The sequence below is a fragment of the Ambystoma mexicanum genome, chromosome 1p, assembly GCF_040938575.1.
Source record: "Ambystoma mexicanum isolate Mex_15411 chromosome 1p, UKY_AmexF1_1, whole genome shotgun sequence".
NCBI lineage: Eukaryota > Metazoa > Chordata > Amphibia > Caudata > Ambystomatidae > Ambystoma > Ambystoma mexicanum.
The window spans coordinates 1,001,812,771-1,001,830,834 of record NC_090921.1 but is presented as its reverse complement, the minus strand read 5'-3'; the positions used below and the strand labels follow the sequence as shown (position 1 = coordinate 1,001,830,834).

General features: G+C 47.1%; 1 protein-coding gene across 4 annotated transcripts in view; it reads right to left on the bottom strand.

The window, feature by feature from the left end:
• Window positions 1-18,064, bottom strand: part of VAC14 (VAC14 component of PIKFYVE complex) — a 1,997,670-nt gene that overhangs the window by 284,196 nt on the left and 1,695,410 nt on the right. For all 4 annotated transcript variants that reach the window (XM_069654807.1, XM_069654798.1, XM_069654816.1 and 1 more), the window contains one exon: window positions 17,714-17,793. In XM_069654807.1, coding sequence (XP_069510908.1) covers window positions 17,714-17,793 — 80 coding nt within the window. The remainder of the gene's footprint in view (window positions 1-17,713; window positions 17,794-18,064) is intronic.

Below are 18,064 nucleotides of genomic sequence, written 5' to 3'. Positions count from 1 at the left end.
ATTTCCCTCGATGGTGTTTAGGGCTTCGATGCCTTTGGCTTTGATGGAATCGTCTTCAAAGGACTCGACCCGTGAATCAAAGGGGTCTTCAAAGGACAAGGGCTGGGTATGTCTTTGGCTCAAGGGCTCTCAATCGGTCGGTGGCTTTTCACCTGGGCTCCAGGGCGCACAGGCTTCAGTCTTACTTTTTTCCTTGTTGGCCTTAGAGAGCATGATAGGGTCATGGCTCTTTGCCTTTTCTCTCAAGGGGGCCACAGCCACCTTCTCGTGAAACTTTTACATGTCCTGCCTAAAAGCCTCCCATTCGGCTGCAGTCGCTGACTTACCCAGACAGGCTAACCTTTGTTCGGGCAAGGAGTCAGAGGGCTGGGGACTGTGGCGTCTTCTCTTAGATTTTTTCAAAGATGAGGAATGGTAAGAACTGCTTCGTGACCAAGAGCGTTTCTTCGACTGTTTCCTCTGCAGAGAGTCACCTCTCAACTCATCCGAAGAATGCATTTTTGACAGAGTCATGGATGGGGATTTTAGAGTGCCCCTACCCGCCGCGAGTTTTCCTTGAATTAATTCAATGCCTTGCCCGTCATGGATTGTCAAGATCCACAGTCAGCTGTTCTGTGGTCGACGCCAAGACACCAAACAGACCCGATGTGAGTCGGTTATCGACATCTTTGCTCCACAGTCGATGCGTTTCTTGAACCCGGTCTTCGGGTAGAAGATGAAAAAGAAGAAGCCATAATGGAGTTGTGACGAAGTTTCGTGAGAAACCAGACACGCCGTATCGTACTGAAAGTTATCGCGGAAAAACAGAACTGAAGTAACGGGTGCAGTGCGTGATATTGATGAAGTCAACCTCGAGACGGAGGCCCTCGAGGGACATCGTGTCAACCACAACAACACACAGCGCCCTCTGCAGAAATTCTTTTCTGAAGCAGCTAACGCTGGAAGGGCAATATCTAAAGATGAGGAATACATGGGAGGACACAATTCATTTCAAATGAGATTTGAGCAGTACAAAAGGCTGTAGCTCGAATCATACCCATTAGATGAACTTCATTGTTTAAAACACTGTCTGGGACAACGCGGGTTAAGCGGAAAGCTTGATGCCACAACAGTGAGCAGCAAATGTACACATTTTAAGGAAGTGAGATAAACATTCCTTTCTAAGCATGCGCACCAGATGTAACGGACTGGCTTAATGTACATTGGACGCCAGAGCAAGGCAGACAAGTCCTCTTCATTTGCTATTTTTCTCTTATTTTGTGTCTCTGAAGTGAAGGAAAGGTTGCCTATTTTAAGAAGCCTCACACTCAAGGGAGAAACCAACCAGGTACACGACTGGGAGTTCATGCTTCTTATAACATTGATGAATTTCCCCACGTTTGGTGTACTAAAACGTAAGGGGCAAGGTTCTGGGAAATCTTGCTCGTGTGGTGAAAAGACTACATAAGAATGGGTAGTGCCCGAAACAGCTACTCATCCCCACGCTACTACTTAGTCATCAGTGGCCCCAATCATAAAGGTGAAACAGGCAGAGCCAACAGGTATACTTTCTTTACCTCTTTTGGTAACATGGATCGAGGGCAGGTTATACTCTCGGGAGGGGTTTGAGCTGACACAGTTGCAACAGAAACAAGACTAGCACAGTGGGTCCCAAAATAAATGTCCTATCAATGATCTATAAACATAGGACCATTAATATATACAATGAATGAATTAAAGACCCACCACTGTAAGATAAATATAGAGAATGCAGACTTCTGATAAGAAAGAGCACTCTGGGCTGATAAGTAGGGGTGTTCTGGCAAGAAAACTTGAGCAGGAATGCCTATGTTCAAGGATATGTTAAAAAGGTTTTAGAAGATGGGCCTAAAGGTCACTGTGGTCCCTTAAAGTGCACCGGATCATGCGTCTTCAAAATACCTCTGGTTCCTCGCTTGGGGGCTCAACAGCAGGCTTTATTACAATCGGGCCATTGTTAAGACGTTAGAGTCGTACGGCCCCATGGGTAAGTCAGTTTGATGTGTGGACTCCAATTGGGACGAGATGGTGTTTGAGATGGTCAGATCAAAGACTTCCAGAGGTTCATGGTGGTGGTCTAATGAGTGGCAAAACGATGCTTCTTCTAGGTTGAGTCAGCGTTTGAAACAAGCGAAAGGGTGGCTTTATGCAGATCGAGTTGGATTCAAAGATGCGCACAGTGACAAAAACAGCACTGCAGGTTCTGTAGTGTCTCGAAGTGCATTGAGCATGATTAAACCAGCTCAAAGATGTATTGAGGTGATGGACCACAGCTCAAGCTGCTGCTGAACTTCGCGATTGATGGGAGGCCCAATCCAAGGTTTCCAGGAACAAGTCCTTAGCTCTGCACTTCCACTCCAACAAAGGGTCCTTTCACTTCCAGTAAGAAGGATCCTGATTACAGTGCACAGCCAACAGAGACGCCTAGGTCCCAAACCTGTGTCATCCCCATTGTTCCCTGGGGGTGGTTATGGAACAGAGCTCGTCTCTGCCTTGAATTCCTTTCGTCTTCCCCTCTAGGGCAGGGGACTTTGGAATAGACTGCATTCTCAACAAATATCCAGTGAATCATCCTTCGTCCAGTGAAAGTTCAAAGATGAATCTAAGGATAGGATGTCCTTTCCTTATAAAGTGTAGAAATATTTATGTATTTTAAAATCTTTTGATTTCTAGGCTCGCACTGGCATAGCATGCTAATTTAACATTCCCATTTATACAATCCCATCCCACAATTCAGAGCAATGAACAGACAGTGAGGTAGTCAAAAATTAAACTTCAGTTTATAAGCACGCCGTTGCTTCCCGAAGCTAGGTCTGCGCTCAATAAATACCCTAACAATAATAATATATAAAAGAATAATGCAACTTCAACTAAGGTGATCTCCAGCTTTTCACCATGGAGATCACAAAAGGCTATCTATAGCAAATAAAAAAAAAATCCAAACCAAATTAGCTGCCTATATGAATATCACCATTGTCAGTCCAGACAAACATTCATTTTCATTCGTAAATATTGTACCCTAAATAATGCTAAACATTATAATTATTCCTATACATTTTTGATCTCGGAAATACAATTTTACTTTAATAAACACATTGCCACTTCTCAAGAGGTGAATATATTTTTCATTGTAAACAATCCAAGCCACCTTTCAGGATACTATTTTTTTCTTCCGTATCAAGACAAGAATGGAATCTGAGAAAATTACTTGATAATAAATACATTCATAATCAATTAATTCCCCTGTGCAGGTGTGATTTAGTAAATCTATTGGCTAGGTGTAGGCCATTCAACTGTAAACAACTGCCAGATTAATGTGGCTCCTTTATGTTTGAAATCGAAACAATAGTGTCATGGCTCTGTACACTCTACTCTGAACCCACATGCATACTGTGTTCTAAAAAGACATGGGTACATTTTTCACCAATAATGCATGTGCGACTTTCACTAAACATGAGTGTAAGATTTGTAATCTATCTGTTTGTGTCTATGTGCATGTGACTTCAAATACAGGCAAGCATGCAGTTTTAAATTTACTTGTTTGTGTACTGTTTTCAAGCTACTTGCATGTACAACCTTTCAATCTGTGTTTGCCTACCGCACTTTCATATCTGCATCTGTGTGTGGTTTTCAGCCTACATGTATCTTTGGGCTCAAGACCTATTATTCCCCTGTAACATGTACAACAGTAAAAAAAAACGTGTCCTTCCAAATTACACATGAGACTGCCTGCGCAGATACGGGAATGCAAGGGTTTCTACTTTGCACAATTCTTAATAAATCGAATTAATTTTTTATATTTATTTAGTTTCTTGCGCCAACATCCTGATCTACGGCTGCATGAATGTACGTTATCACCTTAGGCAATGATATTTTGCAACAATATCATGACCCAGGATAACTCTGGACCGGCTTAGTCCACTAATTATATTAGAAATAATACTAACTTTACAATGATTGGCACTTGATTTACCTTTTGAGGTGTGACTTGCGATTTTAGGAGATAGTTGGAGACTCAGTCTGGCATCATTTCTTTAAACCCTTACTTCAGGTGGCTATTTGGAAATCAATTTCCCATAGCCTGCTCATGCTTCTCACAAAGGACTAGTCCCCTCTCTTCTGGGGCCAACCCTTCAAGTTATGTTCGCCCCTCTCCAGAAAGTTCCTCAAGTCCATCTCCTAATATTCCATAATCCATGTATTCCTTCCTCGTGTATAATCCCTTATCTCCTGTGTGCATGTAAATCCTTATAGAATCATATGTGTTTTAAAAGACTACACTTTGTGTACTTTTGTCCAAAATAGACCATGTACATGTGCATCTATATATGTATATATGTATGAGGAGGGTGGAGGTGGTGAGAGGTCAGTGGTGTGGACTGAGGGGGGAAACCCCCATTAAAAGAAGAAATTAAATTGGTTAAATTCAGGTCGACCGAAAGTGCAAGACCAAAGTGAAAACTTTGGAGAAAAGAAATGTCTGTGAAAAAGTGCAGAGCCCTTAAACTCAGGCATGGAGATTCTTTGCCACAAACTTCTATCTAGCTTGTTGTGCGTGATGTTAAAAATCTTTGACTGTCAACATAAAGCAAAATGTGTATGCATGCAAGCTAGTAGACATGTGTCTACTAGCTTTGGGGCTTTTCAGTCACTAAGGTGGGAGGGAAACTGCTCCTATTGTAGAAAAGTTATTTTGTTTTTTAGACCCCAATTTCGCATTAAAATAGGCGAGACTGATACAAATTTATATTTTCAGATTCTGCAAGTCGGTGCACATACATAATTGAAATAATCGTGCAACAAAGACATTTTATGCAGTTACGCATTTGTGTCAATATTGGCCTATTCACAACATGCACCATATATATTTTTACATATTCTGGTAGACACTGTGTCTATCTACAGACTGTCCAAACATTGTGTGTCAATAAGAGCTTGCAACGCTCAATTTAGTGATTACAAATTTAATGTGAGATTTCCCTCATGTAAAGTACTCCAGTTTTTTAGCTGCAGACGTTTTCCTACAGGTGGCAGTGCATCGCCTAAATACTCCCCTTTGTATGCTATCTATGTTTGCCCATAGCAGGTGTTTGTTTTTGCCCGGACATACATTCTATAAACTTCTCGTCAACTGTTTTCAAAGCATGTGTGTGTTTGGTATGCATAGTTCAGTGACCTTTCCCTTAGCCTGTGCTAATCAAGTGGATCTGTCTGAACTTTGACAAATGACAAAAAAGCCTTCAAAGCTGAGGGTTTGAATCCATTGATGTAAACTCTGGCATGGCCTTCTTAGATATAATCTTCAGAACTGGCCCAAACTCATCAAGGCCTTTTGAGTGTGCACTTCACGTGCATTCTTGGGTTGGGTCAGGCCTTTTATGTGTTAAGCCTAAGAAGTGAACCTCGGAAGGTTTCATTTCCCCATTTTGACCATTTCTGGCTCCCCTTCAAACATGCATGGCAAAGCCGAAATGAAAATTTAAATGAGGTTTCAGTTCTTCCCTACATTTCAGATCCTTTTGGTCAAAATAGAACCTAAGCACATTTATTTACTGAAATCATATATACAGTGGTGTTTCACATAGTTCCTAACCTAGTTCTTGTTTGTCCTTTTGAATGATCACAAAGTGACTGAAAGAAAATATGCAATCTACATTGTTGTATTCAAATATGAATCAGACCTCGAATTGATTGTAATCCAAGTTACTTCCACAATATCTACAATGTATTGATCGCATGCAGATTTCTTTGCATTTTTCAATGGCATCCTATTTAACATTGGCAGCAAGTAACATGTGTAATCTAACGGGCATAATTTAAATCGTGACAGCAAGCTAGAGGCAGAAATCACCAACAATGAACAGAATTAATGAATGGTGCCCCTCTTCCTCTGCCAGGAAAGCCTTACAATTTGTACTTTATTTTAGGCCTCATTTCTGTGGTAAAGGTTTTTGCATGATAATGAAACTGCTACAGTAGATTAGTACAAAGCAAGATGGTTGTCAGGGGTCCATCCCAGACTGCTGTACCAAGTGTCCATTGCCTTCTGACATCATACCCAGAGTCCTTTGTCTGCAGGAAGGGATAGGATATTGTAGAGTGCCCTAGCAGAAACCAAGGTGGTGGGACACCTATCTCAGACAAAGGCTCTCTTTTGCTATTTTAACTGCACCCCGTTCCAAAACGGCAGCATTCAAAAATACTCCAGTTGTCAGCACCCTAATGTGAGATTGTCTTTGTTATGACAGTGTTGCCTTTGAAGCACCAATTCCCAGGGCACTCCATGGTGAGGGTTCCTGTAAACTGGGAGGGTCAAATGACATCTTCCTGGCCTTTGTCCCACATGGCTATTGTGGAGACAACCAGGCTTAATACGCATCCCTGTCATAACTGGGCACTGCTCATCAAGCTGGCACTTGTATGATATAAAATCGCTGTGACTGTATAATTGTGACACCTTGGCAGTTGTCATGTCATAACCAGGCATGGTCTATATTTGCAGCTTAATGTGCCACAAGACTGTTTAGGGTTCACAATTATTATGTTTTGAAGCAGAGGTGTAGAAGATTAAAAAGCCACCTCTGCCAATTAGAACTTTGTGTTCCAACACCTGTCGGGAATGCCAAAGTGACATTTGAACCAGCTCTGTTTGCACTGCAGATCAGTTGCTTTGGATGTCAAAATAGTGGCACAGCAAAGGCAGATGAATGCACTGTGCTTTTGGCATGGAGCTTTATGAATGAGGGTCTGGTTAGTCGACCTCCCTTTCAGAAACAGAATTACCTGCATCATCTTAACAGGTGGCATTTGGTCACATACTATTTAGGCATTTTAAAACACTTCAGAGTCTCCTTTGGAGTTAGACCCACTGAATAGCTAGAGGCATACTCCAGTATTTGTTTTTTTCAGGACCTAGTTTTTTAGAAAGTGCTTCAAAGGTAGTCCAGATGGTTTTGTTGGATCTTCCATGCCCTTCAAGAAGAATCTTTGTGTTAGGCACATGGAATACCCTTCTGAATCCTGGGTATGAGAAGTTCATCAAGTACCACACAGACCTGGACTGATTCTTGAGATGTTGTCCAGAAAGAAGAAAGCAGCTGGTCATGCAGCCTGTGAAAATAGTGATCACGATCCGAGGTGTAATCTGTGTCCTCTGTTGCCAAAGTACACATTTTTGGAAATTACTCAGTGCAGCAAAATCACAGGGTGACCCAAAGTCCTGGATTATTAGGCACAGCACCGTTATTTTTACACAATGTCCCCCTGTCTCAACAAGCTTTTGCAAAACAATCCAATGTCCCATTTTTAATAACAGGCACTGAAGCAAGATCGTTATGAGGGAACTTCCCGGAAAAATGTTGAGTGGAGATCACATTTAAGCTGCAAGGAAAGTCTGGCCTTGTGTAAAGGTGCCATCTTAAGCATCATGGTGCATGCATATGCATGGAAGCATAGCGTACTGTTGCAAGAAGGCAAGAGAGCTTCGAAAACATACTCTTATCTAAGAAATGGAAGACATCGTTCTGGAATGATTGGATGGGTCAAGGCGTAGGACAAAGAATGAAAGAAATAGAATATGAATACAATGAAGAATTGGGTTCAAGGAGGGGAAGGAATACACATCATCAATGTATACCCAATACCCCAATCATTAGTGCGGTCAAGCACTCTGCAAAAAAGACAGAAAATATCCTTGAACGTGTTTAAACCATTGGAAATGCTCTTGAAATAGTTGTAACATCATACAATTGCACTGAATGAAGCTAAATACACCCTCAAAACTCGTTGAAACTAAGTGCATTTTGTATATGACGGAGATCCTCTTCATCGGCACACCTTCACCATCCTTTCCCCTCACTCTCTGGCCTGCTTCCCTAGGCTCTCCACCAACCCCTACCTGTGTGGCTAAGAACCTCGGGGTCATCTTTGACACCACCCTTTCCTTCTACGCCCACATCTCTGAAGTCTCTAAAAAGTCAAACTTCATACTGCATCTCCTCAGAGGTACTCTACCTTTCCTCTCCTTCCCCCAGAAGCTCATGGTATCCCAAGCTCTGGTTCTCTCTAGGTTGGACTACGGTAACAGCCTCTTTCTAAATCTACCTTCCTCTACTCTCTGCCCTCTGCAACTAATTCAAAACAGGACTGCGAGACTTGTCCTTGGCCTTAAACCCTGGGATCGTATCTCTCCAGCCTTGAAATCTCTTCATTGGCTCCCGGTGGATTCAAGGATTAAATTCAAAACCCTCTGCATTATCCACAAGGCTTACTGGGGCCTGGGTCTAAAATACCTTCAGCTATCCCTCTGCAAATACCTCCCCTCTCGAGCTCTCTGCTCCTCTACCTCTAATTCCCTCAGGGTCAGTCGCTTTTCTACGAAACGAGCTGGGGGCCGATCTCTTTCTTCGGCTGGGGCCTCCCTCTGGAACAGCCTCCCTATAACCCTAAAACTTGAGGAGAACCACCTCCGGTTCCCGAAGCACCTTAAGACCATCCTCTTTGCTTCTGCTTTTACCCCCCTCTCCTCCGCTGATTCTGGTCTCCCTTGGTACTGTGCACCTGGCCACCCTCTGTCCACTGGGCCTAGGGTCCTGCTCATCTTTTCCACTCTCCTGCACTGCCTCCCGCCACCCTTTGCACTGGGGTCTGTATCTGTACCCACACAGTCCCCCCCTCTTCGTCCCTTGCACTTACCAGACCTACTCTGTCTGCTTCCCTCAACTTAGCACTTGCTTGATGCACTACTATTTTCTGTGGCTGCTGTTTTTATCATGTATTTATCAGTATTTATTTCTGCTCTCCCCTTGCTCTGCACTTTCTACTTCTCCCCCCTCCCTTGCACTTTTCCCCAGCACCCTCTCCCAAGCACTTGCACGTTCTCAATGTCACTGGGCCTATTAAGATCATTGTTTTGTCTTCTCCCCTGTTCCCCTCCCTTGCCTGGTCGCGCTCTGAAACACGTGTATGAGCGCGATATAAATAAAATATCAATATCATATTCTGTGATGTTAGCCATTTTTATCGGTCATGTACATTGTATGGCTTTTAACCCAGCTGTCTTTGGTCTAAGTCTATTGCATTGACATGTCCAAGTGTGTGGGTTGGAAAATCTGAGAAACCTACAAAATCAGAATAAGGAAAAAGTTACTAAAGAAGTCTGTTGTTTGGCGACCACAAGTTAAGATTGTAATAGCACAGTCAGGCTGCCCATGCTCAAGGGACTGACTAAAGACACAACAAGGGCTCTCCTCTGAGAAGCGGCATTGGTTGAAACGAATGATGCATGGCTGAGCAGTGTCAAGGGCGGAGCATGGAAGCTAAGCAGTTCCTAGCATACAGGGAACCATCGAAAATATTAAACCGTGAAGAACACAGTTGGCCATGCAAAGGAAGTCAGCTGCAAGGTGTGAGGTACACAAGAATCCACTGGGTGCAAAAAAAAAGGGGGGGGGAGCATGCCTGTGTTTTCACAATGAGCTCCCAAATTAGAAACCCTATTGCTGTAAAAGGTATGTTTTTTTCAGTAGCATAAACCTGTCAGATGGAGGCATTGAATGTACCATTAATAAACATGTCATCATATGTAGAAGAAGCTCCATGATCCGTATTAGTCACTCGCTGCTTGCTAATTTCTAGCACTGTGGTCACACATTAGTCACTCCCTGTCCCTCCCTGCTTGCTAATTTCTGGCTCTGTGGTCATGCATTAATCACCCCTTGCTTGCTCATTTCTGGCTCCATGGTCACGCATTAGTCCCTCCCTGCTTGCTAATTTCTGGCCCAGTGGTCACGCATTAGTCCCTCCCTGCTTGCTAATTTCTGGCCCGTGGTCATGCATTAGTCCCTCCCTGCTTGCTAATTTCTGGCTCCATGGTCACGCATTAGTCCCTCCCTGCTTGCTAATTTCTGGCTCATGGTCACGCATTAGTCCCTCCCTGCTTGCTAATTTCTGGCCCAGTGGTCACGCATTGGTCCCTCCCTGCTTGCTAATTTCTGGCCCGTGGTCATGCATTAGTCCCTCCCTGCTTGCTAATTTCTCTTGTTGATACAAAGGGACTGATTCACACCGCGTTTTCCTATGGGATTACACCATTATAAAATGCTTCTGTGATCAGGCCCTAAGGCATGGGTGCACAACATACGGCTCGCGGGCCAGTTGCGGCCCGCCATGCTCTTTTGTCCAGCCCGCGAGGCACAAAGACTTTCCTAATGGAGGGCGGCCCGCGGCCGCCCTCCATTAGGAAAGTCTTTGTTGTCTTCCGGGCCGGACAAAACACTGGCCCTCATTGGCTCAGCAAACACACGCATCACGTCGCTCCTATGAGCCACGTAATGCGTGTGTGCTGCACCAATGGAGGGCCAGCACTACGGCTGGCGTGGACCATAAGGCTTGATGCCGGAAGGCATTTCAGCCTTGGACCACGCCAGCCGTAGTACGAGTCCAGCGTTCCTGCTTACCTGCCGCTTACCTGCCTGCCTTCCAGCACGTCTCCGGTAAGTGGTCTGTTTGTGTGTCGGGTCTGTTTTGCTTTGTTTGTGTGTGTATGTTGCGAGGGGGTGTCGGATGTGTGTCGGATGTGTGTCGGATGTTTGGATCTGAATGTATTTTGTGTGTATGTTGAGATGCGGCGGTGGGGGGGTGTCGGATGTGTGTCGGATGTTTGGATTTAAATGTATTTTGTGTGTATGTTGAGATGCGGGGGTGGGGGGTGTCGGATGTGTGTCGGATGTTTGGATTTAAATGTATTTTGTGTGTATGTTGAGATGCGGGGGTGGGGGGGTGTTGGATGTGTGTCGGATGTTTGGATTTTAATGTTTTTTGTGTGTATGTTGAGATGCGGGGGTGAGGGGGTGTTGGATGTGTGTCGGATGTTTGGATTTTAATGTTTTTGTGTGTATGTTGGGGTGGGGGGGTGTTGGATGTGTGTCGGATGTTTGGATCTGAATGTATTTTATGTGTATGTTGAGATGCGGGGGTGGGGGGGTGTTGGATGTGTGTGGGGGGTGGGGGTTTGGGTCTGTATGTTTGCATGTTTGAGAGTGTGCTGAGTTGGGGGGTGGGGGTTCGGGTCTGGTTGGGTGCTTGTGTGTGTGTGCTGATTTGGGGGGTGGGGGTTTGGACTTGGGGGGGTGGGGGGTTCGGGTCTGTATGGGTGCATGTTTGTGTGTGTGCTGAGTTGGGGGGTGGGGGTTCGGGTCTGTGTGCTGAGTTGGGGGTGGGGGTTTGGGTCTGTATGTTTGCATGTTTGTGCTGAGTTGGGGGGTGGGAGTTCGGGTCTGGTTGGGTGCGTGTGTGTGTGCTGATTTGGGGGGTGGGGGTTTGGAGTTGGGGGGGTGGGGGTTCGGGTCTGTATGGGTGCATGTTTGTGTGTGTGCTGAGTTGGGGGGTGGGGGTTTGGGTCTGTATGTTTGAGTGTGTGCTGAGTTGGGGGGTGGGGGTTCGGGTCTGGTTGGGTGCTTGTGTGTGTGTGTGCTGATTTGGGGGTGGGGGTTTGGAGTTGGGGGGGGTGGGGGGTTCAGGTCTGTATGGGTGCCTGTTTGTGTGTGTGCTGATTTGGGGGGTGGGGGTTTGGAGTTGAGGGGGTGGGGGGTTCGGGTCTGTATGGGTGCATGTTTGAGAGTGTGCTGAGTTGGGGGTGGGGGGTTCGGGTCTGTATGGGTGCATGTTTGAGAGTGTGCTGAGTTGGGGGGTGGGGGTTCGGGTCTGGTTGGGTGCTTGTGTGTGTGTGTGTGCTGATTTGGGGGTGGGGGTTTGGAGTTGGGGGGGTGGGGGGTTCGGGTCTGTATGGGTGCCTGTTTGTGTGTGTGCTGATTTGGGGGGTGGGGGTTTGGAGTTGGGGGGGTGGGGGGTTCGGGTCTGTATGGGTGCATGTTTGAGAGTGTGCTGAGTTGGGGGGTGGGGGTTCGGGTCTGGTTGGGTGCTTGTGTGTGTGTGTGTGTGTGCTGATTTGGGGGTGGGGGTTTGGAGTTGGGGGGGGTGGGGGGTTCGGGTCTGTATGGGTGCCTGTTTGTGTGTGTGGTGATTTGGGGGGTGGGGGTTTGGAGTTGGGGGTGTGGGGGGTTCGGGTCTGTATGGGTGCATGTTTGAGAGTGTGCTGAGTTGGGGGGTGGGGGTTCGGGTCTGGTTGGGTGCTTGTGTGTGTGTGTGCGCTGATTTGGGGGTGGGGATTTGGAGTTGGGGGGGTGGGGGGTTCGGGTCTGTATGGGTGCCTGTTTGTGTGTGTGCTGATTTGGGGGGTGGGGGTTTGGAGTTGGGGGGGTGGGGGGTTCGGGTCTGTATGGGTGCATGTTTGAGTGTGTGCTGAGTTGGGGGTGGGGGGTTCGGGTCTGTATGGGTGCATGTTTGGGGGTGAGGGGGCCATGGAGCATAGTGTTTGGTTGGGGGTGAGGGGGCCATGGAGCATAGTGTTTGGTTGGGGGTGAGGGTGCCATGGGGCATAGTGTTTGGTTGGGGTTGAGGGGGCCATGGGGCATAGTGTTTGGTTGGGGGTGAGGGGGCCGTGGGGCATAATGTTTGGTTGGGGGTGAGGGACATGGGGCATAGTGTTTGGTTGGGGGTGAGGGGGCCATGGAGCATAGTGTTTGGTTGGGGGTGAGGGTGCCATGGGGCATAGTGTTTGGTTGGGGGTGAGGGTGCCATGGGGCATAATGTTTGGTTGGGGGTGAGGGAGCCATGGGGCATAATGTTTGGTTGGGGGTGAGGGACATGGGGCATAGTGTTTGGTTGGGGGTGAGGGTGCCATGGGGCATAGTGTTTGGTTGTGGGTGAGGGGGCCATGGAGCATAGTGTTTAGTTGGGGGTGAGGGGGCCATGGAGCATAGTGTTTGGTTGGGGGTGAGGGACATGGGGCATAGTGTTTGGTTGGGGGTGAGGGTGCCATGGGGCATAGTGTTTGGTTGGGGGTGAGGGTGCCATGGGGCATAGTGTTTGGTTGGGGGTGAGGGTGCCATGGGGCATAGTGTTTGGTTGGGGGTGAGGGTGCCATGGGGCATAGTGTTTGGTTGGGGGTGAGGGTGCCATGGAGCATAGTGTTTGGTTGGGGGTGAGGGGGCCATGGAGCATAGTGTTTGGTTGGGGGTGAGGGACATGGGGCATAGTGTTTGGTTGGGGGTGAGGGACATGGGGCATAGTGTTTGGTTGGGGGTGAGGGTGCCATGGGGCATAGTGTTTGGTTGGGGGTGAGGGTGCCATGGGGCATAGTGTTTGGTTGAGGGTGAGGGGGCCATGGGGCATAGTGTTTGGTTGGGGGTGAGGGTGCCATGGGGCATAGTGTTTGGTTGGGGGTGAGGGGGCCATGGGGCATAATGTTTGGTTGGGGTGAGGGACATGGGGCATAGTGTTTGGTTGGGGGTGAGGGGGCCATGGGGCATAGTGTTTGGTTGGGGGTGAGGGGGCCAAGGGGCATAGTGTTTGGTTGGGGTTGAGGGACATGGGGCATAGTGTTGCACTCCAAGAGTGAACCCAATAATAAAGCTAAAACAGGCACAGTTGGGAGATGTTCATCTTTGGCTTTTTGAGGAAACCTGACTCAATGAAGGCCATACTCCTCTTGGGCAACCCAAATAGCAAACTGTAGCAGTCCAAAATGACGGCATGTCCAATCTAGGGTCAATAAAATATATATAAGTTAACTAAACATGCGAGATACAATAACTAAATAGAAATAAATTATAACAATGGAAAATGTGTAGTACAAAATGTAAGTTTGAAATGCAAATAAAAATCATTACCCCTCAAAAACATTATTTTTCCATGTGTTTAGTAGAAATTGGGGGTTTAAAAAGCCTCCTGCCACGCCCCGCCTACAGCCCCGCCCACATTTACTTTTCGGCCCACTATAGCCCTCATGTAAGGTACTTTCGGCCCTCTGTCAAAATCAGTTGTGCACCCCTGCCCTAAGGTCTCAATTCAAGATGTTTTACTATCTCGCATGAGCCAAATATTTATGTATTGCAAATTGGAGAAAAAAAAAGTGTCTTTCAGCACTGTCACCTGAGAAGAGTTCCCAAGAGCAGTGTCACCAGATTTCCAGATTTTGAAAATAAAAAACCGGGGCAGGCCAAAAACATAAAAGTAGGACTCGAATCACAAGCCCGTTCAGAGGCACCCACCCTCCCTTTCCCAAAACCGGGACATCAGTTTTAAATTAAAAAAAAAAAAAAACTCTCGGGTCGGGGGACATAGAGCCTAGTTCAGGCATGGTCCTGGCAAAACTGGGATGTCTGGTCACCCTACTCAAGGGCCACTTGCACTTGGTGAGAAAGCACCTGCCTCACCGACGTCACCAGCCACCTAGTCCTTCGCCCGTGCGGCTCCTGTGATGCAATTGTCAGGCGTGACTAGCATTATACAAAGGGAGGGCGGCGCTGTGCAGAATTTGTCATCACATCTCGGCACTGCCACAGTTCCTGTTGTAGGATGGAAAGGTTTGTCATTTTGATGGTTTTTGTTTAACCCTTGGAACCATAGTTTTACAAGTGCCAGGTTCCATCTTTCCACAGCAGTTTGACATGCGTTGCCTTGACAATATTGCGAGTCCTTATACGGTTAACTGCCGAAAATGCTCCTACACAGAGGTAATGGTTGCAGTTATACTGACGTCGCTATCTTAACTGCTCTGTGGGCACAGTAGCTACCCGCCAGCTTCTGAGGCTTTGTTTTTTTTCGAGATCAGGACACACGCAATGCGCTCTACGATCACAGCCACACAGTTTCTCCCCCTCCCCACCCACACCCCCTCGCGCTTATCCTAGGTAGCAACGCATTCCATTAGCCTCGGTTTACAGTGAGATCGTTTGTCTTCGGGGGTACAGCACCACACAGTCCCCGATGGACTTTCCTATTGTATGCATCCCGGCCAACCCATCACTTCTGCTCTACTTGTTCCTGCAACCTGGTGATCCCGACACAGGGGCACGCATGCACCTATGTGCACACATGATTGCCCAAAGCATGCACCAGGAGAACATCTCTGCACACATGAGTGACCGAATACAGAAATACACACTGGCAGGTGCACATGATTTCCACAATGGGCAGTGATGGAAATTGACAATTTACTAGGGGAGCTCCCCCAACCTCCCTGTTTCCGCGTTAGGTGCGGATTGTCAGTGGTGTGGACTAGACTGGGGGGGCCGAGCGAAGTGTCCAATGATCTATATGCCTTGAATATAGGATGATGGCTGCTTTGCATAAAAACAAAGTGCAATTTGGGAACATAAGAATGACCAGCAATGTATCAAACATGTCAGTAATTCAAAGGCTAATTCCTTCTAAGCATTGGACTGTTGACCATTTTCTCTGTCAGAATTGTGACGAATCAACTTCCGGGGCACCAGTGGTCCAGGGATGAATATCAGTTTCTAAACCATCAATCAACCCCACACCTTTAGTACACCAGAAGGGATCGGAACAGATTGGAATACAAGGGAATTATAAGACCTCCTTATCCAATTTTGGCAACGTGGACGGAACGGCAGGCTTATCGCTGCAAGGTTGTGGCTCCTTGGTTAGTTGCAACACAGCGAAAATACAATTATTACCCAATGATAAAAGGGACTGTCCAGACAAGGTTGTATAAAAAATATCGACTTTATTATTACTATCATATACAGTTCTAGCACACTACAATTACAACCCACACTGTAAAGGAACACAGAGGACAGACAGTTTCACGAACAAAAGGGATGCACTCTGGATACTTACAGGAGGGTAGTTGGTAAAGTAATCAGTCTTATAGTTCAAGATTATTTGGTTCCAAAGTGGCAAATGGTCATAACTGTCTCTAGGAACCTTCAGAGAAGGACCGGGGGGAGGGGGGGGTTTCAGAACCACAATGTACCTGGTGCTGAAGATGTTCTTGGTGCTCGACAGTGTTGAGGCTGTTCTAGGGCGCTTCACAGCCCGTGAGACAGAGTTAGTGGCAAAAGACAGCTGCGGGTACCAGGCAGCAGGCAGTTTGGCAAGCAAGGCTGGATGGACGTCTGCAGGCTGTCTGGTGCGGCGGCGCTGGGCCAAGAATCATTGTGTCTGTGCTGGTTGGCGGATCTGGAATGCTGGTCAAGGCCTCTCGGACAGCTCTGGTGACTGTGGCGGGACAACAGTTAGCGGTGCAGCCAGATGCGGTTCAAGGAATCTACTGTCTCGGAATTGTCCATAAAAAGATGGACGCTGGATGATGCTTGTGTGGCACTCCTCCTAGCTTCTTAGCAGGGCTCATGTCCTTTCAAGTCAGACAGCCCAAAGCTCTGGAGTGTATTAGCAGGCAACAGCCTTGTCCTTTATCCAGAGAACCTCTGGCACTTCCCACCTAGGAAGCTTGCTGTCAGAACCTAGCAGGGCACACTGCTGGCTGGTTACCGGTTCTGGAGCTGCTGGATGGGTACTCTGAGTCCGGTATCTCCCTCTGTTCCCTGGGAGATGTTTAGGAGAGGGATCTTGCTTCCCTCTTTGAACTCCTGGCCTTCCTTCACTGGCGGACGATGTAAGGTAGACTGCACCTTCAGCTCGGGTCCAAATGAGTCCTCCTTCTTACTCCTTGCAAAGTATTCAGTAGATCTGATCAATGAGGGGCTGAACCCTCTTTTAAAGCCAAACGGGGCCCAGGAATTGGTGTAGGCCAAGCTTAACTGAGCCAATCCTGGGTCTCCACCAACAATCTTCAGTGATGCTTCAGGTCAGAATCAGAGCGCTTGGCAACAGACAGGGGTGGGGATGACAACATATACTTCTAAGTCCCATCCAGCTTCCTGTCTGTTGTACATCAAAGTGTCTCCCCAATTAACTGAGCCCTATGCAGCGCTTGATCACAACATGGTCCTCCTTTGAAGTAGGGGTTGCAGGCAGACCTTTGTCTCCTCCAATTCACATACTTCCCTGCTCTTAAAGGAGTGGTTCCGGACAGGACATCCACTGCCTTTCATACCAAGGAGGGTGTTCATACAGAGTTGACACATTGCATTACAAAAGGTGTTGGCGTATGGTCTCCATTGTCACTTCCTGCACCCAGGTCTTCCCTGAGGCCTGCTAATAAACATTGTTCAGCATTCGACCACCACCAGTAAGGTTTGACAATGGAGATCCAAATCCATGGGGCCTTGAAATTATAATTAGCCTGCCCACAGCCAAAGGCTTTTGATGTACCCGTGGCTGTCAGGTGTCAGGTGTCAGCTACACCTGACATGGGAGGGCGGCGCTGGTAAACTGTGTCCTTCCAGAGTACATGACTATTATTCTGCTGTGCAGCGAGTGTGGAAAATATGTGCGGGAATGGCCCCACATATTTTCGGAGGTTGATCTCCCATCATTCATTCTCTTAAACAAACAAAAAAAGCCCAGGCGAGCGCACTCTACCTGTGCAGATGGTCGAATCCCTCACAAGAATAATCACCTGAAAGTAAAATGTGTGCAAAACACGAGACATATATACAGCTTTGGACAGTTTCATTGTTTAAGTTTCGGATTCAGTCTGTGTAAATGTGCACAGCTGAACTGCACAACACACCGCGTTCGGGAGACTCATGGCAGTTGGGGGCAGAGAGCTTGCTCTACTTGCGGGGCAGAGGGGGCTCGTGTCTACACAGAACGGTGCTCCGGAAACACAGTTTTTGCCAGAGCTCAGTTCTGTCTTGTTCCGGCCCAATTCCTCCACTGCCCATGGGCAAGCAAATGGCTGAGCACTTCATTGGTTACTTACATGTGAAGATGGGACACTCGATGAGTTGAACCAGCTTGTCCACTTCTGTGAGGAAGTCTACAGTAACCTCCAGGTCTCCGCTGTATAAAACTGTCAAGGATCATCTTCATTATCTGAAGGTATATGTACTTGCAATTTGTCACAGGGCTTCATCAGCTGCGCATGCAGATTCATCTCAGCGACCACTACACATGACCCAGTTTAATTAAGGTTTCACCATTCTCTCCTTCAGCTCGGGCAGTTATCAAGGATCCTCCACACAGATTTCCAACTCCTAAACAGGACTAGCTCTCCTCAGTGCACTGAGAAAACTGCAGAGGAATTGAGTGTATCTCGCCTTCTTAATGTTGG